Source organism: Hermetia illucens, chromosome 4 (assembly GCF_905115235.1).
Source record: "Hermetia illucens chromosome 4, iHerIll2.2.curated.20191125, whole genome shotgun sequence".
Taxonomy (NCBI): Eukaryota; Metazoa; Arthropoda; class Insecta; order Diptera; family Stratiomyidae; genus Hermetia; species Hermetia illucens.
The window spans coordinates 128771342-128799041 of NC_051852.1; the positions used below are offsets into that span (position 1 = coordinate 128771342).

The 27700-nt window shown below is 41.7% G+C and overlaps 2 protein-coding genes across 2 annotated transcripts; one reads left to right on the forward strand and one right to left on the reverse strand.

Moving 5' to 3' along the window:
• Positions 1-47: 47 nt before the first annotated feature.
• Positions 48-11345, forward strand: LOC119655182 (serine-rich adhesin for platelets). Its single transcript, XM_038060939.1, has 4 exons — positions 48-240; positions 306-496; positions 6474-7541; positions 7658-11345. The coding sequence occupies exons 1-4, from the start codon at positions 172-174 to the stop codon at positions 11241-11243; spliced, it is 4914 nt and encodes a 1637-aa protein (XP_037916867.1). The 5' UTR covers positions 48-171; the 3' UTR covers positions 11244-11345.
• Positions 11346-16985: 5640 nt separating this feature from the next.
• On the reverse strand, positions 16986-27653 carry LOC119654862 (rab proteins geranylgeranyltransferase component A). Its single transcript, XM_038060447.1, has 3 exons — positions 27459-27653; positions 17842-18996; positions 16986-17722 (listed from the first exon to the last, which is right to left on the reverse strand). The coding sequence occupies exons 1-3, from the start codon at positions 27505-27507 to the stop codon at positions 17247-17249; spliced, it is 1680 nt and encodes a 559-aa protein (XP_037916375.1). The 5' UTR covers positions 27508-27653; the 3' UTR covers positions 16986-17246.
• Between the last annotated feature and the right edge of the window lie 47 nt (positions 27654-27700).

Here is a 27700-nt window from a genome sequence, read left to right on the forward strand (position 1 = left end):
AAACTGTCTCCTCATTATTCAGTACAGCAACTGTCAATTGATGCTGTCGCTTCTATCAGCTGGTTGTGTTTAGGCGGCAAACTTCGTGCTTTATTGCCGTTCCCGGAAAAACATCGGGGAAAATGTTGTGAAACCGTATTAGCAGTATTTGGACGTTGCAATTTACCCACCATGGAAGACGATGCATTTGATATTTATGACGATTTGGAGGAGTTCGACTACAAGGTTAAATATGATGAGGTACGTGCAGCCTAGGAAACTTTTGTCTTCTCTACTATTTGACAACTACCCTGTATGCATTGCAGGCAGCAAACGCGCAGAAGGAGCTCCAAGAACAATTGACGGCTGCTTTGAAGCGAATAAGTGAACTAGAAGAGCGCAATGAAGAGCTACAGGATTCCATTAACAACTTGGAGAAGAGCTTCCAGAGCCTACTCGAGACGGCAAGAGCTGAAATCAGAAGAAAGGATGCGAAAATTGCAGAGGCTCGCAAAGAGTATGTATTGGATCCGAGTAAAGTTGTTATCCGTTATGTTTATTGAGGCTTCAGTGTATGGGGTGGTATCCGTAAAGTTCTTTCGTAGATTTTTCATGTTCGCATTCTGGTTAAATATTAACGGCTTTCTGGTGAGCAAAAATTTCGAGTCATCAGCCCAACCATCTACTCTAGCCTTTATCCCATTTATTAACAGAATCGGCTTGTCTAAATTATATGCTCGGTGTGGATAGAGTTGAGAAATTCTTAACTCATCTGGCGGATCAAGCTATTTCTTTGGGTCGTTCACTATCAACTTGAACGTCTAAGCCCATCTTAACCAGCTGGTTTGCATCAATGCGGATTGCATGTCCATCCTATCGAAGACGCCTACAACTCCGTGTCAAACGTAAATATGCTCGTTTCATACGTGATCCTAACATGTTATGCGACTGGTGAAATACAACATCTTCGTCTTAATTACCGTGGGGCGGCGTTCATTTTGTTTGGTGGCTGGTCAGCACTTGGAAAAATAGAGGGCGATAGAAGGAACGACATCGCGGTAGATTTTGGGTATCAAATGTTCGTTGATACATCGATCCTGCTGATGCGTGGAAAAATGTCATGGCTGAGTTCACCTTCAGTGAAACCATTGAACGGATATATTTTAATGGTTCAGTTCTTGAAGTTGGATGTAGAGCCGAGGATAACACCATCTACAAAAGCATTGTTTAGGGCTTCGGACGTTAGATGTTCTGGGTGGCAGCTTCCTTGACAAGAACGAAGAGGAATGGCGAGAGGGCACTTTCCGTATGAACACCGTCAAAGAACTTCGTTCTTCGGTTCGCAGTAGGGTAATTTACCTCAGTGCACAAGCGGCTCTGACAGTACATACCTGATGAGTTTGTGTAGCACGCCGTCAAACGTCTTCTTTAGATCAGGGATAGCAATGTGAAGAGTTTGGTGCGTTAATACTTCCACAGCTCTTGGCAAACCCAGCTCCTTCTTTTTCTTTAGCCTTTGTCCCGTTTACAAGCGGGGTTGGCTCGTCGTTATCGGTTTCGCCATTTGGCTCTATCGAATGCCTGATCTGGGTGCAATCCAACGTATCAAGCCACCGTTGTTTCGGTCTGCCTTTTGATCGTTTACCATCGACTTTGATGTTCAGTCCAATCTTGGCAAGTGAATTCTCGTGAGCGCGAATTACGTGACCATACCGTCAAAAACGCCTATCTCGCAGTTTTTCCACGATCGGTGCAAACCCATGTCGATCGCGGATATCCTCATTTCGGATGTGATCAAAACGTGTCACGCCACTAGTCGAACGCAACATCTTTGTCTCCATTACCGCAAGACGCCGTTCATTGTCTTTTATAGTCGGCCAACACTCAGAACTATAGAGAGCGGCAGGACGGATGACATTGCGGTAAATTTTAGATTTGAGACGTTCGTTGATATGTCGATCACAAAGAACACCAGTTGTGGAACGCCAATTCGTCCAGGTTGCGTTAATGTGTGAAGCAATTTCATAACGCAGTTCTCCATTGGCTGATAGCGTTGATCCAAGGTATTTAAATCGCTCAGTTCTGGGCAGATCATTGCCGCTGACAGTGATTGTGTGCTTATGGGGATCAGCCGTCAAAAATTCAGTTTTGTATAGATTCAATTTGAGACCGTGTTGCATGAGGTGATCATTTGATTTTTGAATAAGTTGCTCGAAATCATTTTTGCTATTAGATGCTAGGAAAACATCATCTGCATAAAACAGTGTGTAGGGCGCTAGACGTTGGATATCCCGTGTGTTGGTGTCCATAACAAAGAACGCTTCCTTGATGAATACCAACAGAGACACGAAGCGGTTTTGAAGCACCCGCCATACTTCGAACTTTACTTTTCGGGTCGTGGTTTAGCAATTGAACCCAACGCACGAGTTCTTCTAACACTGTGTTGTCGTAAAGATGAGTTCGTGTGGCACACGGTCAAACGCTTTCTCTAGATCTAGAAACGCAATGTAAAGGGCGCGATGCTTCTCACGGTGTTTCTCCATGAGTAACCGCGAAGCGTGTATTGCGTCCGAAGTTCCGCAGTTTTGACAAATCCGGCTTGATTCAACGATTTCACGAATACGGTTGTCAGAAATGCATTCAAAAATCTTCATGGTATGGGAAAGTAACCGTATTGGACGATAATTTGAACATTCTGCTGGACTACCTTTCTTTTTCCATATTAGAACAGTGGTACTTTCTTGCCGGTCAAATGGGTTAGAGATCCTCCTTCCTGAATAACCCGATTAAAGAATTCACTGAGCAACAGTGTTGGTTCCCAGTTCTTCGCTTTCCAGGGCTCAGATGCGATGTCGTCAGTCCCTGTGGCTTTCCCCGATTTCATCCGTTTTATTCCCTCCTCGACTTCAGTTGCGCTGACAGGTGGAACTGGCAATTATTGTCGGCAATTATTGTGGAAGTGGAGGATGAGCAAATTCTTCAGTTGAAATTTGTTCGAAGTATTCTCATCCCCAGTGTCCAGTTTATCGTAAAGATTTTTGTAATGGTCCGCTCAGTAGCGGTAAAATGTCGGTATCTTATGAGAATATAGGCGATTTGTGTTTTACTGTTCCCACTATAAAATGTAGGAAGATGAGACAATCGTTTTATGAACCATGTATTCATAAGTACTATGTTATGGGTGTCCGCAAAATCGATTATACGCTCGCCACCCCCATTGCGCGCTCCGAACCCCTTTCCCCCATGGTATCTGTTACCGTCTGCCTTTTCACCCACATGACCATTAAGGTCGCCAGAGGGCATCTTTCTCGGCATCAGGTCGACCTGTCTGTGATGCGTACACGGTGAAGAAGTGAATAATGCGATCAGCTGATATAATGGTGAACTTCATCAGCCGATTATCAAATCGTTCGACTTCTTTAATGGCATCACGGAAGTCCTCTGAGATGGCAATGCATATTGAGTGTGTGGACTACCAAAATAGAGAAGTTTATAGCCATTTTTACCGCGTTCGCGTTCAATGTCGCAGCTTTTGGCACCAGACCATCGGGTTTCTTGCAAAGCGCAGATATCAATGCGCCTTTTCCGAAGGGCCCTTGCGAGTTCCTCGGTCTTTCCAGTTAGGGTACCAGACACGTATTTATTTTGTTCGTTTTGTTCGAACTAATTTGCTTACGTCCTGACGCCGTCCATGCGTCAAGAACCACCCTTGCCCATTTCTCGACAGGCCCGGGCCCGTCCTGCCTCGTCGACTGAGGTGGATGCCCTAGCATTTCTCCGAGGCTTGTGACTCAACCCGATCATCTTATTTGTAACGACATGGTATGCATTTTCTTGGTCGGCCTGTCACGGCTCCTGTCACCAAGAGAGTGGAGTAACTCCAACTATACTCTATTTATCTCTTTCCCTGATCTTAGCATTTTATTTATGTTCAATTGAGCATAGTATAGAGTACGTTACCTCAAACCATCTTTTTTTACTTGGACTTGGGAATTATGTCGCGAATGCGATTGTCAAGGATGCGCTTGGAAAATCTTCATAATGTAAGATGGACATTTGACCTTTATGCGTTTCTGGATCATTTGTCACAAACTCATTTGCTATGTTCTGCGGTAACACCCAACGCCAAAGGAACTGGTGTGCTGGGTTAAATCCGATCCGAAGAGTAGAGATCGAAGTGTGGCGGGAGTATGATAACTGGTCCATATCTCTGTTGCTGTTCATCAACCGACATCCAACGTCCAGCGCCCTATACAGTGCTCTATGCAGATAATGTTTTCCTAGTGTTTCATAGCAAAGCTAACCTCGAGCAACTTATTCAAGAATGGAAAGGTCACCTTATGTATCACAAATTGGATAAAGTGGCATTCCACAAGTGGCTTTCTTTGTGATTGATAATGATAGGGACCTTGCGACAATGGAGAAGATGATACCACACCAAATTTGGTAGAAAGGTGGGAATTGTGAACCCTGACGCATACAGTGAGTAACATTCTTTTACGTCGAATTTAAACAGTAGTAATTGGCGAAATTTTGCAGTAATATAGGCTACAGCATAGAGCATGATCCTACCAAATTTGGTGAAAATCGCACTATTGCTAACAAAGTTATAATAGGTCAAAGCTGCCGCTTCTGTGCAAATTCAAGTCTTTGAACACACATAATATATGCAGATATTACGTGCTACATACTAATGGGACAAATGCACACTCAAATCTCTTTATAAAAGAAATACACAAAACCTTTCATACCTGAAGCGTCTAGCTTCCGGTTTCCCGATTTGTTTATATCCGATGTAGGTTAAATTCTTGGCATTTGCTAATAATATTAAACTCGGCGTGTGGAGTGTATGAGGTTGACTTTTACCAATACAGGGCTTTCCATCAAAAGATTTATTTAAATCGTTTTCTAGAAAATAGAGGGCTGTGTGACACGGAATGGTCGTGCACTCGTCGCTCCTTCTTTTTTTTTCTTCAGTCTTTGTCCCGTTCAAGCGGGGTTGGCTCGTCGTGATCGGTTTCGCCATTTTATTTGATCAAATGCCTGATCAGGATGTAGTCGCGAGGCCTTTAAATTCCCATCCAGCGTATCAAGCCACCGTTGTTTCGACTGGCTTTTTGGTTGGTTACCATTAACTTCGATGTTCACACCAATATTTGTAAATGAATTCTCGATAGCGTGAATTACGTGACCACACCATCGAAAACGCCTCACTCGCAGTTTTTACACGATCGGTGCAACCCCATATCGATCGAGGATATTCTCATTTCGAACGTAATAAAAACGTGTCACGCCATCAGTGCAATGCAACATCTTCGTCTCCATTATCGCAAGATGCCGTTCATTGTCTTTTATAGTCGGCCAACACTCAGAACTATAGAGAATGGCAGACGGACAACATTGCAGTAAATTTTAGATTTGAGACGTCCGCTGATGCGTCGATCACAAAGAACACCAGTTGTGGGATACCACTTCATCCAGGTTGCGTTAATTCGTGAAGCAATTTCTTTACGCAATTCTCCATTGGCTGATAGCCTTGACCTGAGATATTTAAATCGCTCAGTTCCAGGCAGGTTACTGCCATTGGCATAACTGAACAATCTCGAGTCAATGCTATCAGCCAATGTAGAACTGCGTTATGCTCCTCACATAAAGAAACACAAAACGATTTATACCTGAAGCGTCAAACTTCCGGTTTCCCGACTTGTTTTAATATTCTTTTGAAAGAGGAGTGGCTTTTTCCTCGGAGTATAGGCCCTGTATCCCGCCCTATGAAAAAAATGTCGGACGGTTTGAGGATGAAATATTATTTTCTCTTTCATAACTCATAAGCTGGTTGTCGAGATATTTGACTTGAAAGTGTATTTCCGTAACTGTCCAACTTTTTAATTGGTAGACTGTGTGGTATATTGTAAGATTACTTATTTGTTGTTATGAAATTTATCTATCAGTTCTTTCTCTAGGATGTGAAATACTTCACGATTTTCTGTTGGTGTACCAAACCTCTGCTGTTGAGCACTTTTATGTGGTGATTAATTTTATAGAGAGGGGGTTTCACAAACATCTACTTGACATCGTTCTGACTGAAGAGACTTTTCTCATTTTCATTTGTACTCAGCCTGGGATCAATTGCGACTTTAGAAACTATAAAAAATATGTTTCGCTCAGATATTATTTTCCGTCTACGCTATTACGCACGCCTATAATCAGTAAATTGATGGGATGCAAGGTAGCAGGAAGTGCTGTCAAACAATAAGATATGGTTACTGTATATTGTTTGTTAACACCGCGTTATGTCTTGTGGCTTGCTTGTATATGGTCATCAAAGTCAGGATTTTTTGTTTCTATACATTTGTTTAAGCTTTTTTTTAACAAAATTACCGCCTTTTCTAAGGATTGTCCTATTTCTCAACAACGTTATTTGATATGAACTGTTTTTCCTGATGTTATGCAAACCTATATGTTCATGAAATGAAATATCTTTTTGGTTACAGGAGAGACGATGTGCTGTTCCGCCGAAAAGCGAATCACAGGCCTGATTTGCCGCAAGAAAATGTATTCAGAAGATCGGAATCAACTAACGCTCGTCCAAATTTTCAGGGACAGAAGCACCCAGTCACCTTTGAAAAACAAAATTTCACCAATGCATCCCGTTCTTACAATGATCAACCCTCTTTTAGAGAAAATAGTAGACATGCTGATTTAGGGCAAAGTAACAGAACTGGGGAAGATTTTAATTTGTTTGTAAGGGAAAAAATTATTGCACATGAATCGAATGATAGAAATGACAATAGACAAATGACAAATACTCGTAGCTTACGAGAGGATATAAGGACAAAAGATAACAAATATCAGCACGATAATCCCAGAGCACGTGAACACAGAAGAAGTGATGACAATGAGATAGACAATAAAAATCAACAGAGTATTAATAAAGATTCTCGCTCAGAGAATCGCCGCTCTGGATCTCGTGGAGGCGAGCAAAATAAAGACGAGGATAGAAGACCCAGTTCGGGTCAAAATAGTAGAAATTCTCGGAACGATACTGATGGGAGGCGGCGAGATTACAGAGACTCGAGGGAACAGCGTCGTCATGACTACCATGATCGCGATCGGGATCGCGACAAACAGAACGATCGTTATGGAAAAGAAGGTAGAAGTCGTGATGACTCCAGAACAAATCATTCACGAGGTTCCTACTCGGATCGCCGATATGAACGTAACCGCGATAGAAATGACGAAAACTATTCTAAGCACCCGAACACGACCGATAGGAATGGGGATCGTAAGCGTGGCTCACATGATGATGGACGATATCGCAATGAACGAAGAACTGACTCTGGGAGTAGAAGAGATAAGGAACACTCAAGCCGGGACAAACAAATGGATAAAGATAGTAATCGAGAAGAAAGTCGCAGAAACTCGAAAGAACAAACTGAAAATCGAAGAGAAGTAGATTTTGAGCGAAATTCAACAGAAAAGAGGAACATAACTTCGTCCAATGATGATGAACAGTTACCGAAAAATGCAAAAAGAAAAATGGAGACGAATGATGTTGAAAGGTAAGACAGTAAATACTTTTCAATGTGACACAAATAGAAACAAACTTCATGGGATAATTATTTTCTTTGGATTTCTTTGATCCATGTAAGCAGTTGAATTTTCTTTGTGATTTCAGTTCAACGAAACGAATGAAATATAACGAGGAGAAAAGCAAAGGTCCCCAAAGCAGCAAAAACTTTGAAAATGAAAGAAAAGATCAAGCAGACATTGACGAGTATAGTGAAGATCATCTAAATGCGCTCAGAAAACAATTGGAAATGGAAATCTCCGCTGAAGAGAACACAGGAAATTTCGAAATACCAGAAATGAGGTTAGGCTCACGGAAAAAACAAACTGCAGTAAGTATTGGTGAGAACGATTGTTCAGATCATAAAGAGGCAACATCCAATAGGCATTCTGAATCATCGAGAAGGCATTCGGAAAATTTATCACAGGAAATGTCGTCTGACCAAAATAGAGATAGTTATGACTTGGTTCGAGAACTCGCCTCTATTGAAGTTCAATCCATCCAAAATCGGGAGTCGAATGAGTCCTCGGGAACGTCTGCATGTGAAGTTTTTCCCGCGAATCACATAGAGCAATGTATTCCAAATGAGACTAAAGAAAGGAAATTAAATGAAAAATTAGGTAATAAATGTTACAGGCCTTCCGAAACAACTCAGTGTGAACAATTTGGAAAGGTGAATACGGACAAGGGTGACATTGGTGAAACCCATGCAATTCCAAACGAGGAGATAGCTGACGAAATAACTGATATCAATGAAGAGAAGAAGAGAGGGTTTGGAGAAGATAAGAACATGAATACCAGTAGGGCAAGTTGTCTCCAGCAAAACGATGTGAATAATCCTGAATTCAAAAACTTGGAGAGGAAATCTTTAAAAAGCACCGGGAAAAATGTAAAGCCTTGTAATATAGAAACTTCTGAAGGAAATGAAGATAATGGTCAAATTAGTGGTTGCCATAAACCCCCTTTGGGTGACATGGAGCAGCAGTCAAGCCAGGTTCAAATTAGTGAAGCGAAATTTGCCACATCGGCAGACTGTGCAATGATTGATCATAACACGAACAATCTAATTGCAGCAAAAAGGAATAATCACGATGAAATGGAACTGAATGGATTTAGGAATGGGGACAGGCAATCCAGCGAAAACACAAAATCGAATTCTTTGAAAGCTGCCTTGAAACCTCCACTTTCTATCGAAAATCAACTTGAAGCCCCAAGCATGCCAGCATTAGATGCGTCTGTTGAGACTTGCAATGAAACGCTCATTAGTAAACAAACAGATAAATTTAAGACAGAATGCGGTACTGTTGAAAATAAAAATAATACTAGTTCAAAGTCAGCCAGGGTCTTGCCGAAGGGGGATATATCTAACGACAGCTTCAATGAATCAACTGGCAGATTGAACACATCGGCCCTTCTCTCTTACGAAACATACTTGGCCAATCACACAACGCCTGTTCCGGTGCCCGCATCAGAAGATGAAATCGCAGGAACCCCAACAAAGCCAAAAACTACAAAAAAGCCGAGGCGAACTACACAGAAAGCTCCCTACAATGCTTTGGTTGGTCATCGAATTGAGGGATTCGAGCGTAGAATTCCAGCAAAGAAATCAACGTTGGATACTTCACGGGAGTTAAAACAAGAATTGTTTAGAGAGGCGTTGGGGCAGAGAAGCAGCACTCCTATCAAGCCGCTCAATTTAAGTTCTTCTAGCATTTCGGATACATCTTTTAATACGAGCACTACAGAAGTAAAAGGTGAGAAGCGTGTAGAAAACGATAATCAGCAAATGAAAATGAATGTCCAAAAGGAGAAGAAAAATTTTAAACTCAATTTAGATTTAAGCTTTGGTGAAAATCGCGTCATTACAAAGGAAGACGTGAAAGTTATCGTCACGGATAATGACCTTCGCTCGATGAGCAACCTTTCCAAGAGTAACAGCAGTAGTGAAGGCACTAATCGCAGTGAAAGGGATACCAAAAGCAGCAGTGGCATCAACAGTTCATCAACTACGAGTTCGTCAGATAAGTCGTCAACTACGAGTTCGTCAGATAAGTCGTCAACTACGAGTTTGTCAGATAAGTCGATTATTCCTTCGAAAAGTGAAGATAATTTCACAAGTTGCACAATTGACAATGTAACTGCACCTTCGAATTATCCGACGAAAAAACAAAAAATCATGACACAGTTGATGAAGCAAAATAGTTGCGAGCAATTAATCACAAATATAGTAACGGCTAGCGCAAACGGCGTGAATGCTAAAGAAGAGAGCATCCCCGAGAGCGGCTTAGAATCTTCTGACATAGAAAAGAAGTATCCACCTGCAATCAAAAGTGCGAATTCAGTAGGGAAAACTTCTACTATGCAAAATGGAGATTATTCCAAAAGGAAAAATGAGTCGTTGGAACAAGAACTTCCGCCACCAAAAAGAAGGAATACAGTTGAAGAGGGACACGCCATAAACTCAGCGCCAGACTTGAATATTCAAAATCTAGAAAAGAACATCCTCGAAGAGAGTAAAGATTCCTTATCACGCAGCCGAATAGCTGGCACTGAAATTAGTTCTCATTCAGGTTCTGATACAGCAATATATTCGTCTTCGACCGAAAAATCTAACCCAAGTATTAATTCTGGAGATAGTTCGGAAACCAAGCAATCTACTTGTGAAGATTTGGGCTTGAAGCAAAATAACGGTGATAACTGTTTAGATTTAACTAATGATATGGATACGAAGCGAGCAGCTATTGAGCAGCTCATGCGTGACCTTAATTGGAGTTCTAGTGATCAGCATAGTAGTGATCTGGAAAAATCTGAAACTGAAAAGAAGAGTGATGATCACATGATTTCAATGGATAAATCAAAAGAGTGTGACAGTGGCAACCAAGAATTATCGAAATTTAGCGAAGAAACAGTATCGGATGATCCTAAAAGTGTGGAATCTTCAAAGAAGAATAAAATTGAAATTTTAGATGTACAAATCGTAACTAGAGGCTGTGCCTTAGAGCTTCCTACTGCAAATGTGCGAAACAATACTGACGATGTTAAAGGACACAGCAATCAAAATATTGTTAGATTATCAAAAAATGTTGATGATTCAGAGAAATATCGAACACCGCATGACGAAGAAAAAACAATCAAATCAGGTAACACTAATCGTTCTAGGCCATCTGTAACAAAGAAGCCACTTGTTCAAGGTAACCACACAAGAAATACAAGAAGAGCTAATCAGAATGGCATGAATGCAGGGGAATCTTCCAAAACAAAAATGTCTGGAACAAGCAACGATCATGTCATCGACAAAATAGTTAGGGACCCGAATGAATCTTCGAAGACTAAACCGACGATTTCTACTGCTTCTCCTACTCGCGATTGCAAAAACAATGCACCATCGCAAAAAATCAATTTCAATGAAACCGAAAACAATAGTTCACATGCAAATACATTTGCGCCAATGCAAAAACCCGAAAGCACCTCAAACCCGATTCAGTCCACACCGAAAACTTATGATAAGAATAATTCCTTGCACGATTCGGAACTACAGACGAAATTTTCTCCTAACAACAGCTTGAATGAGTCCCAATATGAGAAACGCAATATTTCTATGGCATCAAGTGATTATGTGATTGAGAAAGTGGATAACAACGTCATAAACGTATTTATAACTAGAAGGAAAGTTAAGAAGAAGAAGAAAAATTGAGACGTGTCTTGTGAAAATTTAATGAAAAATTTTAAGTTCTAAGAAATGTAAATATTTTAGTTTATTAAATTAGCAAAAATCTTTTCTAAGATCAAAGTTGAATTTTAGTATTTTATTTGAGTTGGTCTGTTCCGTTGTCGCTCTAGACAGGCAGAATTTCCTACTAGAGTAGTTGCTTTGCTTTGTCGGCACGGAAGTGTGGCTATTTTAGGTTCCTGGTACCGCGTACATGCACCATCCCCTAAACAATTTTAACTCCATAAAAAATTACAACTTTTATTATTATTATTATTTAACCCCCAAACCGATCTCTTTTACTGTTGACTCCAGGTCGAGAACTGTTTTTACGGCATAAAGTATTGTCCACGTCGTGATATTATCATCTACGTACACCACCATCTGTGTGAACTTGATGTGTCCTCTTCACGCCGTACTTAAGTGCTAAATTGAATAGCATAGCGCCGAGGTTATCTTCTGTTTTCGGCCTAAGTTTGTGCACAAGCTTTGGTGTAGTGCCTTAGAGGTGGGGCTTACGAATTCACTCAAAATCTTCCCTGCTTGTCGTAACAGGCAACTAAAAAAGATAGAAATTTGTTGGTTAGCAACTTGTAAATTTTGAAACTTTATTGCAATCGAAGCGTCAACAACGCCTCGGATAGGGGTTGATCTCATGGCTACGATTTTTGGCTATCGAAAACGGACTATAATTGGTCTGTGAAATATGCCTACGCTCTTGGGCAACGGTAACGAATTTCTTCAGAATGCTTGCTGTTTCCAACTCGAGCGGCAGTTCCAACAATATAAGCTGGACTTTCTGGGCATAAGCGAAGTAAGGTGGCGGGACTCTAAAGAGTACTCTTCTACCTCTTGTGGCAATGTGTTTTTGTACTCTGGACAGTCAGTATCCGCGAAATCCGGTATCGGATTGTTTCTGACGGTTACCGTAAGGTGCGTTTTCTTGGCCTGAGAGCCGATTTCTGACTGCAAATTTGTTCGGAGGAAGCACGGTCTTTGCGACCGTAATGGTAATAATAGGAGATTTATGGATTTCTGCAACTTTCACCGTCTCGTCATTGGTAGCACATTGTTCGGGCATAGAGTCTGCCATCAGGTCATTTGGGTAAGAACACCGTAAGGGCAATCAAAACGACAACTTCGCGATCAGCAGTTGATTAAGGGGCACTGATATCGGCTTCGAAAGTAATCACCATCTGATGCGCGCTTACGTTCTCTGTTGGGTCCGCCACTCCTCGCAAGGTTGGAGAGCTGCGACGCCCTGAAGTTCAACATCGACCGCTTGTGGGATCCAACTGTGGCTAGACACTGGGAGAGCGACCTTGCTGATCAGACTGCAGATATATTGTGTAATCTGCCTGAAAATATGGATGAGCACTTAACCACCATCAAAAATTCTCTTTCCTCGGGTGCTGCGCAGGTCGTCGGGCACGTCCCGAAAGAGCGTCATAAAATTTGGCTGACTGCGACTACGACTGAAGAGATGGAAAGAATACTTCACCATAGTCCTTAACCGTATCACATCCGGTGAGGTTCCTCCTATTGTGGATGAAAAGCCGCTGGGCCATCTATATACAGTTACTGGAGTTATATGGAAATTTGAGGAATCCGAGAGAGTGGAAGAAGGGGACGATCGTTAAGACTCCAAAGAAGGGGACCTGTTTTGATTGTGGCAATTATAGGGGTGTCTCCGTGCTTCCCGCCGTGTTAAAGACAATACCGACAATAATGCTGGAACGTAGCAAAGGACATCTCGAAAACTTAATCGACAGAGAGTAGACTGGTTTCCTCTCCGGATCATCCTGCATTGATCACATCAACACCTTGCGGATCATTTGGGAACAGTGCGCGGAATTTAGATCTTCGTTGCACCTCTTCTTCATCGATTTCGAGAAAGCTTTCGATAGTGTGAACAGTGAGTGTATCTGCTCTACGTAGGAGAGGCATTTCGGAGAAATTAATAGCTATTGTCAGGGCGACATAAATGTCACCGACGTAAAATCTCAGAGAATATTGAGGCCCAAGGCGAAATCCGCCAGGGTTGCATCTTGTCGTCGATATTATTTGCTATTATCGATGTCTCTCTCCATGCTATCTTGTATGGAAGACGCGGAGGAATTCAATAGTCGATGACATCTTTCCTCGAACATTTCGGCTACGTTGATGACATCGGTTTGTTTTCTCACGTGGTCATGAACCATGGCCAGAATTGGACTGAAGATGAACATCAACAAAATTAGGGTTCTGAGTCTGTCGGGTCATTGCACTCTCCTTATTTTCGTTAATGGGCAGAGCATCGATCAATTTGTATATCTAGGAAGCGTCGTTTCTGCCGGCGATGACACCGAACTGGATGTTGCACTCTCGGAAGTTGGCCGACGAGTCGGTCGCCCCCAGGACACTTGGCGCAGAACTGTAGAGAAGGAGTGCAAGAAATCGTGAAGGGAGTTGAAGCGCATTTCAGGTAACCGTGAACGATAGCGCGTAGGTATTGCTGACGGGCTATATCGCACCAGATGGTGATTGGAAATCATAATATATTTCCAATGCTGTTTTTAACTTTATTTGAACATAAATCGGTGAGCATCGGATATATTTTGAGTCGTCGACTTTATATAAAAACATCTTCATGATTTTTTTTTCAGATTTTCCTATTGGATAGTTTCTGAGACAGGGTCCTATCTCACTATTACTTGTCAACATTGCCAACCAACACTACTATATTTAGAGAGAAAAAATGGTATCCCCTCCTCGCTTGTACGGGATCCTCCGTTTCAAACTCTACACAAAATGATGCCTTTCATTGCATACGTGGGATTTCATAGACGGAATGTGTCCACCAAGTTTCATTTCAGAAGATGTAGCGGTTTTGGAGAAAATTGCATATGACAGACGGACAGACAGGCTATGCCATGGGGTCATCTCGTGTGAAGGCCGAGTTTTGGGATCTTTTTTTGTGAGACTGAATAAATGCGTTGTACGATAATATTTGGAAGCTCGTCTACGGCATGCGTAAACGGTTTTTAGCTTTGAAAGAAATCTGGGGCGATTGGACCTATTATTAGCATAACGCGTATTAGTCTTAGCGTTATATAAATTAATACAATAAAACAATAAAAATCAACTTGTTTTAGTGGTTCGATTTCGCTTTCCAGTACATAGGTTCTTGTTATATTTATCGTATACGTCCGCCAGAAGTTGATCCAGTGGTTAGATCACCGCGAAATTTTGCTCCCTGCTTCTCTTACTCTATATACGACCGTTGTTCTTAAAATGATTCATGGAATTCGCATAGCAAATACTTTTACCGGTCTTGGAGGCACACCAAGCAAAATTCCTCCCTACGCTTCCATGATTTACGAGAGTCAGTTAAAATTAAACGGGAAGTTGATAATCAAGCCTCGTTGGAGGCTGCAATTCGCGCTAAAATCCACGTGTATGAGTGGCATAAAAGTTGTTTTGAAGGACTAGAAACAGTGGGAAATCAGAATCACGAAGGGCATCCTTGAACATCCGTTACAGACGATAACATCCGTACAATCAAGGAGCTTTCGGAGGGAGACCTGTGCTCACCGTCGACGAAATTGTTCCTTCAGTAGGTTTAAGCCACGGGAGTGTAGATTTCATCAACATCTTAGCACAACGGGTTCTTCAGCTTCTTTCTCCTGATTAAAAACGCATTTGGAAAGTTCATCATCAACGGCGCGACAACCGGTATCCAGTCTAGGTCTGCTTTAATCTGGAACTCCAGACATCTCGGTTGTGCGCCCAGGTCCACCAATTCGTTATCCCTAAAAGCTGTCTGGCTGCCTGACCTACGCCATCATTCCATCTCAGACAGGTTCTGACTCGTCTTCTTTTTCTACCATAGATATTGCCCTTATAGACTTTCCGGGCTGGATCATACTCATCCAAACGTATTAAATGACCCGCCCACCGTAACCTATTGAGCCGGATTTTATACACAACCTGACGGTCATGGTATCGCTCATAGATTTCGTCGTTATGTAGGCTACGGAATCGTCCATCCTCATGTAGAGGGCCAAAAATTCTTTGGAGGATTCTTCTCTCGAACGCGGCCAAGAGTTCACAATCCTTCTTGTTAAGAATCCAAGTTTCCGAGGAGTACATGCGGACTGGCAAGATCATTGTCTTGTATAGTATGAGGTTTGACCCTATGGTGAAATGTTTCGAGCGGAACAGTTTTTTTAAGCTGAAATAGGCTCTGCTGGCTGCCAACAACCGTGCGCGGATTTCATCGTCGTAGCTGTTATCGGCTGTGATTTTCGACTCTAGACAACGATTTCAAAGTTGTATTTTCCTATCTTTATTCTTCCCGTTTGACCAGTGCGGTTTGATGTTGTTGATTGATTGGTTTTTGGTGCTGACGTTGCTACCATATATTTTGTCTTGCCCTCATTGATATGCAACCTGAGATCTCACGTCGCCTGCGCGATCTGGATGAAGGTAAACTGTATATCTCGGGTTGTTCTTCCCATAGTGTCAATATCGCCAGCGTAAGCCAGTAGTTCGGTGAACTTAAAGAGGATGGTGCCTCTCGCATTTACATCTGCATCGCGAATCACTTTCTCCAGGGTCAGGTTAAAGAGGACGCAGGATAGGGCATCCCCTTGTCGTAGACCGTTGCTAATGTCGAATGGTGCTGAGAGTGATCCTGCTGCTTTTATCTGGTCTCGCACATTAGTCAAGGTCAGCCTAGTCAGACTTACCAATTTCGTCGGGATACCGAATTCTCTCATGGCCCTGTACAGTTTTACCTTGGCTATGCTATCATAGGCAACTTTAAAGTGGATGAATAGATGGTGCAACTGATGGCCATATTCCAACAATTTTTCCATCGCTTGCCGCAGAGAGAAAATCTGATCTGTCGCTGATTTGCCTGGAGTGAAGCCTCTTTGGTATGGGCCAATGATCTTCTGAGCATATGGGATTGTTCGGCCTAGCAAGATAGCGGAGAATATCTTATAGATGGTACTCAGCAGCGTGATACCTCTATAATTGCTGCACGGTGTGATGTCTCCCTTTTTATGTATGAGACAGATAATCCCTCTTTGCCAGTCGTCAGACATTGATTCGCTGTCCCACACCTTTAGTACAAGTTGATGAGCCACTTGGTGTAATTGGTCACCTCCATATTTAACCAATTCGTCTGTAATTCCATCGGCTCCTGGCGACTTATGATTTTTAAACCGATGAATTGCACGGTCTGCAGTATTTGCCCGTCGTCTTTAGTTGGCAGGACCTACAACTCGCTGATGTTCTGGTTGTTCAGTAGTTCATCAAAGTACTCAACCCTTCGCTCCATTTGAAAAGTCCATTTGCCAGTCGTTATCAGACCGTTACGGTGAAGAAGAGTTTTCTCAGTCGGTGTCTCATGGATTCACCACTACACTTATGAATCAAAACGAGCGAACAAACAGTGGCGACTAAAATATGAGGCTAAAGGTTCAATGATGAGATTGAATCTTTTATGCGCAATTGGTAACCTATTTAGCCTCCAACTCTTTACGACGATGGCATTATATAGGCCCCTCTTCGTATCTTGCCCCATCCACTTTTTACCTTGGTATTCGGTTTTGACGAAGATTGGAGTTTAGCGATGTTGTTCAGTGAATTGCACGATTCAGTTTATGAAAGGTAAAGTCGTTTTGTTAATGGGGCGACTTTCCCCTAACAGAACGGTTTCATTAAATAAAAACTACTGTGTTGGTTACTAAGTATATCATAATTTATTGTTAAATAAATATGTTCCTTTTATTAAAAAAATATAAGCGATATTTGATGATTTGGTTATTGATAGAACTGTTGAATACTAACCATCTTTTAGCGTATTACAGTGATCATGATTATATGCAGATATGAATTGTGTTTTGTTTCAAAAATCTCAAGCATAATTACTCGCATAAGAACGTTGCATATATGAATAGCATAAAATCTTAACTTAAACAAAAAACGCTTTCAGTCAATTCACTCCTCGCCAACTTCCATTGCCATCTCCTCGTTTCTAGAATTCTCCTCCATACAATCTTCTTGATGCAAAAGTCCTGCCTCCAATTCCATGATTTGCTCTTTGACACTATCCAAAGTGATAACATCATCAGCAACAGAAACTGGATCTTCATCGCCAATAACAATTTCTTCTGGATCCGGTGCACGGGGTAGGAATTCATCTTCTGGGTAGATTTTTTTGAAAATCCCTTCAGCGTTATCGATGGACTCGTCATAGTCTAATTCGAATGATGGTCCGCAGCATACGAAAACGTTTGACAATGAATCATTCGTGATAGAAGCACCCGATGTGCATCGTAGACATGCATCAATTGTGAAATAGATAGAGTAAAGAATAGCTGGCGGATGATCGGTAGTGAGAAGTTTGTCCAAGTAAGGTTTAATGTCTGCTTCAGGGTTGTTGCTTTTTGCCGAGCAAGAAATATGAATCAGATCTGCAATGTGCCATATTTTTTGAAAAGTGATCTTTGGAGTCTCAGTTGATTAAATATGTATGTGAATATAGACCAGAAACAAGATTGATAGACATAATTTACTACTAATATAAACTTACATAATCCTTTTGGACAAGTCCCAGAATAATGCGACAGTTGCAAAACAAATGCCCCAGTTCCACTCTCGTCTGTGAGTTTCAAAAAATTAACGCCCCCACCACTAGAATTCAATTCTTCGGCTCCTAAAGGACTAGATGTAATATAAATCGCACGAGATATGCCACCACATTTTTTGCCAACTCCAGTTCCTCCTGCCGGAATGCTGAAATCTGGCAAGATATTGCCGTGGCCGACAACAATATTCGACGCTTTGATATCTTGATTTCCGCACTTTATCGAATCAACCTTTGCGTCGGCAATTGAAACATTGCTAACAGATCGTTTCAGACAGTAAATGCCACCGAATACAGCACACAATCGGCAAAAACATTGGGGTATCTCTCCGCATCCATACATTGGGAAAAGGAACGGTGTATTTCCGTATCTACCCAAGCTGTTCAAGAATTTTTTGGTATTATCGATTCCATCTTTTAGCGATGTTTGTTCATTACTCATACTGATTGAATAGAGAACGCAATGAATAATATTATCCGTCAATTTAACACTCTTTAAATATTCTAGGAATGTTTTGTCTTCGTAGTCTTTAAACTCTTCAGGATGCTCGTCATATCCCATGCAGCTAGTCAATAGCTTCATGAGTAGACGTTTTTCCACAATGCTCAGATCTTTGGTATTGAAGACATCTGTTCTTGAGCATGGAACGCTTCTTGTTTGTCCGTTGATAATAGTGCATACGTGATCAACTGCTCGGAATTCTGCATAACGACAAATATTTGAAGATATTAAAAGCTTCACCAGTTTGCCGCATGAGAAAAGCAATTTCGGCGAAAGGTCAACATTGAAACGACGAAATTCTTTCAGAACATTTTCTTTGGTCCAAATCTTCTCAGTTGCCTCTTGTCCTTCGGGAATAGCATCATCCGCGGGTGTTGCTGTTGGAGTGGTAACATGCCAGATTTGAGAGGCGTTTTTAATTGAATTAAATTGCTTTGATTCATCAGTTGCGGGACTTTCTGCGATTGAAGAGATGAAACTTTGCAAAGCATCTAAATTGAAAGATGCCCATGTTCCACCGTAGAAATCATTCGGATCTATATGAAGTACAGTTTTGCCAATACGACTAGCAGCAGCTGCTACAATTGATTCTACGAAACCTGTGAGAAAAAAATATAGAAATAATAAAACGCAAGAAAAGCTTTTAATGCAAAATTTCAAGAATTTAAGTTTCTAACATAACATTACATAAGATTAATGCTAAATATAATAAAAGATCCATACGAACATTTAATTGGCTTTTCAAATACGAAATATTTCTGGTTTTGTGAATAAAATTTCCATCCTTAATTGTCTTTATTATCAAACATGTTGCACAGTCAACAATTACCGATGTTACATTTCAAGCGGATTTCAAAATAAACAAATGTTCAAAATGCGTGAACAATTTTTCATAAATAAATACGTTATTTTGAAGTAAATATTTTGTGATCATCGCGAAATTTTCCATATTTATAATAATCGTACTTTTCTAAACTGGCGGTAAATATTGGCTTCAGACAATATTTGACGAAATTTTATTTGAGATCTAAGTAGTTTTCTGGAATACTTTGCGTAGACAATTTAGAGTGGATAATATCTGATCACTGAATGGCATGCAAAAGAAAAGTCAGACAAAGTTTAATCTTAATTTGTTAAATTAACATTACTCTCTGAAATATTTTCTGATGGAGTCTACGGTCTTTGCCATTTTTCATGTAAATTGCGAATTTCCCCATGAAAGGAAGTTGGTGGCTTCGAAGCGTCATAGATACATTTTGACATCACTTCAATGTTCGAGAATTGTTAGCAGAAGAATCAGAAGAAGCCATATCCGGTGACACAACCCCATTCGAGAGAAGATTCGCAACTGTTTTCATTCTTCAGTCACATTGCTTGATTTAATCAATTGACATCGATCCACCAAGCTTGAGAAGTTGTAATACAGCATTCTCTTCACATCTTAGAAGGAACAAAAGACTTTGAGTCCAGGGATATTTTTTCTATGGGAAACAATGTTCTAGGACTTATGCCTTTAGTAAGACGATTGTAATACTTCTCTTAGACAATCACAAACATTCAAGACGGTGGCCAAGATTTCAATTTGTGGCACAAGATCGTGATCGAGCTGACGTCTCCACTAGCTCGGTCATCACAATTAACGTTAGTATTAGGTCTACCGAAAAGTTCTACTCGTTTTGGTTACAAGTTTCAACAGATATGTGAAAATTTTGTTGACGCATATTTATCTTTTTTGTTTATCAAATTAAAGAAAAAGAAGATGATTTATGTTAGTTTTAGATGAGATGCGATGGTGAAATGATGGCTATTGATAAGGCTCATTTACGACACAGTATTTTATACAAAATTCAACAGGGAAGAAATGCATCGCAAGCATGTAGAATTTTGTTGAAAGTGTTTAGTAAGGTAAAGTTTGTGACAGAACATGCGAAAGATGGTTTGAAAATTTTCGAAGTAGGAGATTTCGATCTTTCAGTTAATGGCGACCGTCTTTTATTGACGACGATATTGTGAAGCAAAATCCTTTTCTGATAATATCGCTAATCGCGAAGAAGCTCAATTCAACTCAACGAACCATTTGAGAGTTGGGTGCCATAAGAATTAAGTGAGAAAAATACTGCTTGCACGGTACAAAATCGAACTGCTCGTAGACTGGATTACCTGCGAAAACATCATAAGAAGAAGGGCATATTGTCACCTCGGAAGGCCTTCCCCATCCATACCTTGAGTAACAGAATATTGTGTATATGGTAAGATATTCGACGACCAATACGAGTTGGTGAAATCGGACGAAAAGCTAAATTCAGAGAGGTACTGGCAGCAGTTGGATCATCTAAACAAGCACTCCACGAAAAGAAACAAACCGTGATCAATAGGAAGAACATCATATTGCTTGATGATAATACCACATGTTACTTTAGCGACTCGTCAAAAACTGGCAGAGCTAGGTTGCCAAATTCTGCCGCATCCACCATACTTTGCAGACGGAGCACCATCCGACTACCACTTGTTTCCGTTCTTACAACATTTTTTACAGGACAAGCGAATGGTTCAACTTGTCGATTCCAGAGATACGACACTTTTTAAAAACGGGATATACAAATTGCAATTTTGGTGGCAAGAAGTCATAAATAGTGATGGAAATTATATTATTAAATAAAGCTTATTCTATGTATGAAAAATTCTTTGTTTTACTATCAAAACGGACAGAACTTTCCGGTGGACCTAATAGTAATCAACTTTTTTGTGTTTGGCGTTATCGCAAGAAATTTGTTTCTCATCGCCCGAGCAATTCTGTAGCGAAAAGCGTTCTTTTATAGCAAAAAAAAGAAGTAATTACTGTATCATATCATTTTGAAGTCTTCAATAAATTCGTGCAAAAACGATTTTCCTTCCTTCTACATAAAAAGAGACATATCACGCTGTGCAGATATTCTCATTTATCTTACTAGGTCTGACAGCCCCGTTCGCTCATACCAATGAGGCTTTACTCCAGGCAAATCAGCAACAGATCAGATTTTCTCTCTGCGGCAAGCGATTGAAAAACTGTTGCATAGCGTAGCCAGGGTAAAACTGTACACGGCAAAGAAAGAATTCCGTATCTCGACGAAATTTATAAGATCGACTAGACCCTTCTCGAGACCATTCGACATCAACAGCGTCTAATACAATGCGATGCCGTGTCATGGTCCTGAAAAAAAGTGATCCGCGATGCTGATGTAAATGCGAGAGTAACCATACTCTTTAAGTCCACTAAATTACTAGCCTATGTTGAAGATATTGACATTATGGGAAGAACAACCTGAGATGTGCAGTCTGCCTTTATCGAGATCGAGCAGGGGCGCAGGCTGCACATTAATGAAAGCAACGTGAAGCACATGGCGAAGCACTGGTCAAACGAGAACAATAAAGATAGGAGACTAAAACTTTGAAATTTTTGAAAATTTCTCCTATCTAGAGTCGAGAATCACAACCGAACTGTTTCGCTCGAAACGTCTCACCGTAGGATCAAAGCTCTTACAGTACAGAACAATGATATTGCTACTTGTATTCCTTGGAGACTTGAGTTCGTTGTAAGAAAAATTGCGACTCTTGGCCCAAGAGAAAAAGTCTCCGAAGCATTTGAAAAATGGACGATTCCGTAGCCTACATAGCGACGAAATTTATGAGTGATACCACGATTTTCGAAGACGTAGGAGACCCTGCCTCAGATACATACAATTCCTGGCAGAGCGGGCAGAGCTCCTCGGAGCTCGAGCGTGGAGTTGCGCTGTACAACTCGGGTGCCGTACCCCTTAGTTGCGGCAGAGGTGTTAAATAGGCCTCGCATCCACTGGTATGAATGCTGAGCCTGCACTCAGTATAAACCAGGACCGCTGTACTTGCATGGCGGGGCCCTGATTGTGGTCCCAAAATCAATCCGTGTCCGAAGAGGACCGTGGGATTATGCTTCCACGACAGGTACTCACGTTAAACCCCCAGGACTTTCATGTCACAGCCGCCTTATTTGATGAGCATGATGCAATGGGATTCAAGAGAGGATAACAGGGTATTATTTACCCTAACAGCGTTTTTCATTTTTAGTTTAATAATTCCCAAGTTGAAATATTTTGGCATTAAGATGATGCAGAGCAATTTTTGTATACAGGAACGCAACTGCCTTTCTTGCACTCTAACTTCTCTCTCCCTGACTTTCGTTTGAGTTCTCTTTCTTGACTTCGAGAAACAACTAATTTTTCAGTTGCCAATATTATTTTTCGGTCATAGCCGATTCGTTCACGATTGCGTTTCATCACGCAAGTTGCTTGCTGCGCTAAGACACTCCACCCCCAGCTGAAACCAAATGAGATTTCAGCGGGGAACCAGATGCATGACTACTTCAGCTCTGTTGCCCCAAGTCGAAATTGACGGGTCGCAAACCCCCCTTGCTGGCTGTGCTTTTTCCGGGAAGGAAAATATTAGCCAGGCCAAGGACATCCCTAAAATGGTGGGGGCTCGATCGAGGATTTCGAATGAGTCCTTGTACGATGGCTACTGCGGTCCGTCCTAATTAGGACATGTGTGCAGGAATCGAAACCCTGGGCACATCGGACACGTTTTTCGCGTGGTTGGCGGACTCGTTTTTATGTCGAGTACAGGATCGCAAGGGAGTCAAGTTCTCTCTGTACACCAGTTCCGTAGCAAAACACAAGATTGTGGGGAAGTGTTTTTCAGGGATATCGCCTCAGGCGGACCATCACGTGAGCTTATCGATGATTGTGAGGCAATACGGGAACCCGTGTGTGTTTTGCAAAGGGCCAGTTAAATAGAGATGGATTGTGTAGAGACGCATAGCGGACCAAGGGAACTGGTCCATCTCTTTCCTCACATTTTTCGTAGTTTTGCAGTTCAGATATTCGATGCAGTGTCTGACCCAAGAATTAATGTCTTTGTTCATGGACGGCAAGAAATATTTTGCTTTAACTAACCGATTCATTATCCGGATGCCTGCGTGCGCTAGATCCTTTGAACGACGTGAAAAACTTCCTTACAGAAATCGGCCGGGATATATGACATTGTTGCTTGTCTGAGATCACGCAGTATATACTGTACGTTGAGCCGAAAATAGGAAACTTCCTAAATATGTACTTGAAGCTGGTTTTGAGGATCTGAAGAACTGCTACCCTTGTGCATCTTCGTGATTGTGATATTGACCCCTGCAACCTGTGGCAAAGCGTCAGCAACTACGTGATCTTTTTAGATATGTGCTCAATGTCGGGCTTCTGTTTCAAAGTAAAATTGAGTGACTGAGTGGAACACTGTAAACGACCTGCCTTCAAGGGGATACCGGAAGTATTTAATTACGAAGAACGCAGCTAATAACTCACTAAGCCTGGATAGCCTCTAGCGACCACGCAATCAGGCGTGAGTCTCTGGTCTTTGGTCCAAACAAGTAGGCTTTCAGGATCGATTGATTATGGATGATCTTGGGCAAAAAACGATGGTAACTGGCCCAAGAATCTTTTCAGATACTGTTTTCGGAAGCAGAATGTTCGAAACCGCTTACATTTTAACTGGATCCGATTGCACGTTTTCAACGTTGAGTGCAAGACCGGCCTCAAGGAGACTTTGAAAAATGCATTCGAAGTGTTCTAAATGTTCGGACTCAGACGAAGGCGCCGCCAGGACATCATCGAAATAAACGAAACAGAAGTGGAGATTCCGCAGCACAGAGTCTATAAATTTCCGAAAGTTTTGCGCTGCATTGCACTATCCGAAAGTCATCCTAGTAAACTCAAAGAGTCTGAAAGGTGTGTATAATGCCGTTTTCGGAATTTCTTTGGGAGCTACAGGGATTTGATCATATGCTTTGACCAAGTCCAAGGTTGAGAAAGTACGGCAGTTGGTGATAAACTTCACAAAATCGTAGATGAGTGCAACGAGTATCGGTCTGAAATCGTCTGGGCATTTAGGAGTCTCGGTTTAGGAACCGAGTAGCGAGCAGTCTGAAGGTCTACTCTGCTTAAGAAGTTCTTCGAACTCTTTCCGCACAACTGCGAGTTTCTGCGGTCGTAATGAACGCACCTTAGAAGATAGGGGAGCCAATAGTGTTTATGTGGTGCTGAGTATTATGCTTAACGGGCTCAGAGAGGCAAAGCTCAGTAGTGATGTTGTGATATTTTTGAAGAAAAAAAAAACGATCCAAAAACGATAGAGTGTTGGGAGTGCAACTTGAGAGTCCTGTTAAAGTAAGGGAAGTTGTAGAGTCAACGAGGGACTGGTGAATCCAGTAACAAACCATAGTTGCACAGGAAGAGATGAAAATGCGGATACCCGCGAAGCGCCAAGAAAACGTTCGTTGAAATGCTAGACCAAAAAGACTACAGACAGAAGGATCAAATTGAGTTTCTTGGGAGCGCGGAGTATCATTGCATATACACAATTTGGGTACGAGGTAGCTCTAAGTCTCAGCATGCCTACCTCAAAGGCAAATCCACAGGAACCGCACTCCATGAGTTAATTGGATCAGTTCAGCGGTTAGTGCAGTACAAGCAGCCCTAGCTTGGATATTGAGGGAGCATTCAACAATGTTAGTACCAACGCCATCAAGGAAGCCTTGACCACTATTGGATTGGAGAAGTATCTTACGCATTGGATTATATCCATGCTAAGAACCAGAATAATCCAGTCGAATCTGAGAGGCAACCACTTGAGCAGAGCTGTGAACAGAAACGCGTCTCAGAGTGGCGTCATTTCTCCGGTGATTTGGTTGATTGTAATGGACGAAATTTTGCGAATATTGGACAGAAGAGAGGTGAAGGTGGCGGCGCACGCCGGCGACCTGGGAGATGTTTCCTTCCATTATGAGTGTGTGGCGGTCCATCGGAGGCGCGAAACTGGGCGCCAACGTGGTTTCGCTTCCGCCGCTGTATTAATGACCTGACATCAGCTGAGGGAAAATGTCAAAAATGACATTTTGGGAAAGGGAGTCTAGAGCAGACATTCGGCAGGATTGTCGTCGGACGATCCTTAACGTTATAACAAAAAACTATTAAATTAAGTTACATTTTATTGTAGGATATATATATTCGTATTTTAAAATAATAAAGAATATCTGAGTGTAATTATGCGGTGTTTCCAACGATTAATTATTTGAAATAATAAAAAACTTGTTTCTTTTTCGCTGGTGTAGATATTTATTCCTACAAATACCGATATTTCGGCATATTTCGGTTTTTGCAAGAATAAATATCTACACCAGCGAAAAGAAACAACAAGTTTTCTATTATTTCAAAAAAAGAATAGTTTCCAAAGTAGTGTTTAAATAAAGTAAAGTCTAAAAGTGACAACATGGAAGAAGAGTTGTAAGAGGTGTGGCCTGTGAGATGTGGTCCGGTCGAGGATGGTTCTCTGGATGTACACCACTCTCGTGCGTCGCATCCTAACGTATGGATCTATCGAATGGTGGCGGGCTTTAAGTAAAAAATACAACAAAACGAAGCTTAATAGGATTCAAAGTACCACATGTGCAGGTGCCACCGGTGCTCCGCAGTCCTGCCTGGCAGATGCCTCCAATGTACTCCTGCATCTCCTCCCACTAGACCTCCACATTGCGGTTCGGGGTTTTCTCAAATCTACAGTACATTCGAGTCGTATGGTTTCCCAAGTTTCACCATTGTATTCCAAGTGGAAGTGCTGGCAATAATGGAAGCTTGTCGATGCCTGGGGTATGATCCGAACCCCAAGCGTAACATAGCCATTCTGACCAGAGCGTAAGCGGCCATTAAGACCTTGTATTCAGCGAAGACATCCAGGCTAGTAGGGCAGTGCAGAAACGCGCTGGACAGTATGGGCAGCACGCTCAAGGTCACTCTACACTTGAGTTCCCGATCATAGGAACATAAAGGGGAATCAGTAGGCTAATGGATTGGCCGATCGGGGCTTTGCGCTTGGCAGTCTTTCGGCGGGTGCAGTCGGTGTCCCGCTGGCAACTGTCAAGGGCGGAATCTACTCGCACTTACTAGTCACGGACCTCAGATGAAGAAGACCACCTGTGCCAAGTCAAGGAGGATTTGACCAGTTTATAACAAAATCCGATCAATAGAGCTCCTGTGCCAGACACGTGCAAATGCATACAAGATTACGGAGGTCTGCACGGGGCACTGGCCCATAGGGGCAATGCCCTCATACCTTATAATTCGCATGCCGAAGCTGCGGAGAAGAAGGGGAAACCGTCAGGCACTTTCTTTGCGACTGTCCAGCTCTACTTAGATTCAGGCTACTGACGCTGGGTAAACTTTGGTGAAGAGATGCCAATGCTGAGGTAGATTCGGTAAAGCAATTCATAAGAAACTACTCATAGATATTGAAAAAGCCAATTTGAACCACTACTGAAGTTCTGAAACTTTACCGCAATTTAATATTGGCAATGGGGTGGCGATAGACACACACGCATGGATCATGGATATTGAGAAAAAGCTTCGTACGCAGCCTTGTGCAATAATGAAGCTGACAGCATCCATTGACGAAACGAGCCTGTTGAAAGCGAAATCGATATTTTAATTATGAGGAAGCTAAAGCAAAGAAATATACAACAGGAAACAATGCAGCGCTTACATCCATTGGCGGATTGATCAAGTTTTCTCTGACGGTTGCTGGTGGAATTGTAAAGAGTCTCTTAAAAACGCAGCGCTTTCCGCTGGTAAAATCTCATCAAAAAATGGTTAAATTTTCCTTTACAATTACATATCCTCATTCACTCATTTTTCAGAAGCTGCATTTGACAAACCGACTTTTAAACGAGTTAGAGGCTGTTTTTTCCCGAAAATAAGCACCCAACTATGAGCAAGAGCTCGATGATGTCATTCTTTGCACAATCAGGACCTTTTGAAAATTTGCATGAATCCAGTCCCATTGGCCACATTTTACACCATTTCTGTTTCGTTCCCTCCAAGATATGCATCTATCAAAAACATTTAACTAAATCCACCCTGAAAACTCGCAATATACAAAGAAAACATGATTCCCGTCATCCTTGCTCACTCGAATTTTTTTCTTGTAAATACGCACAAAAACTACAAACCTGTTCCGACCACAACCAAATCGAATTCAGTCGGCAAATCCTCATCCATTTTTGCGGCTCACTGGAATCTCCTTGAAATATTGAAATCACCAACGTCTAATGAAAACTTTTCCAACAAAGACTCAATCCCACGTCGATGATGAATTGACCCCCGGGATCTTCGCGATGGCCCACTCTGACAATTGAATGACATTTCAATTGTTTTTGTCGTTTGTCTGGCTTCAACTCAGTTCTATTTGCAA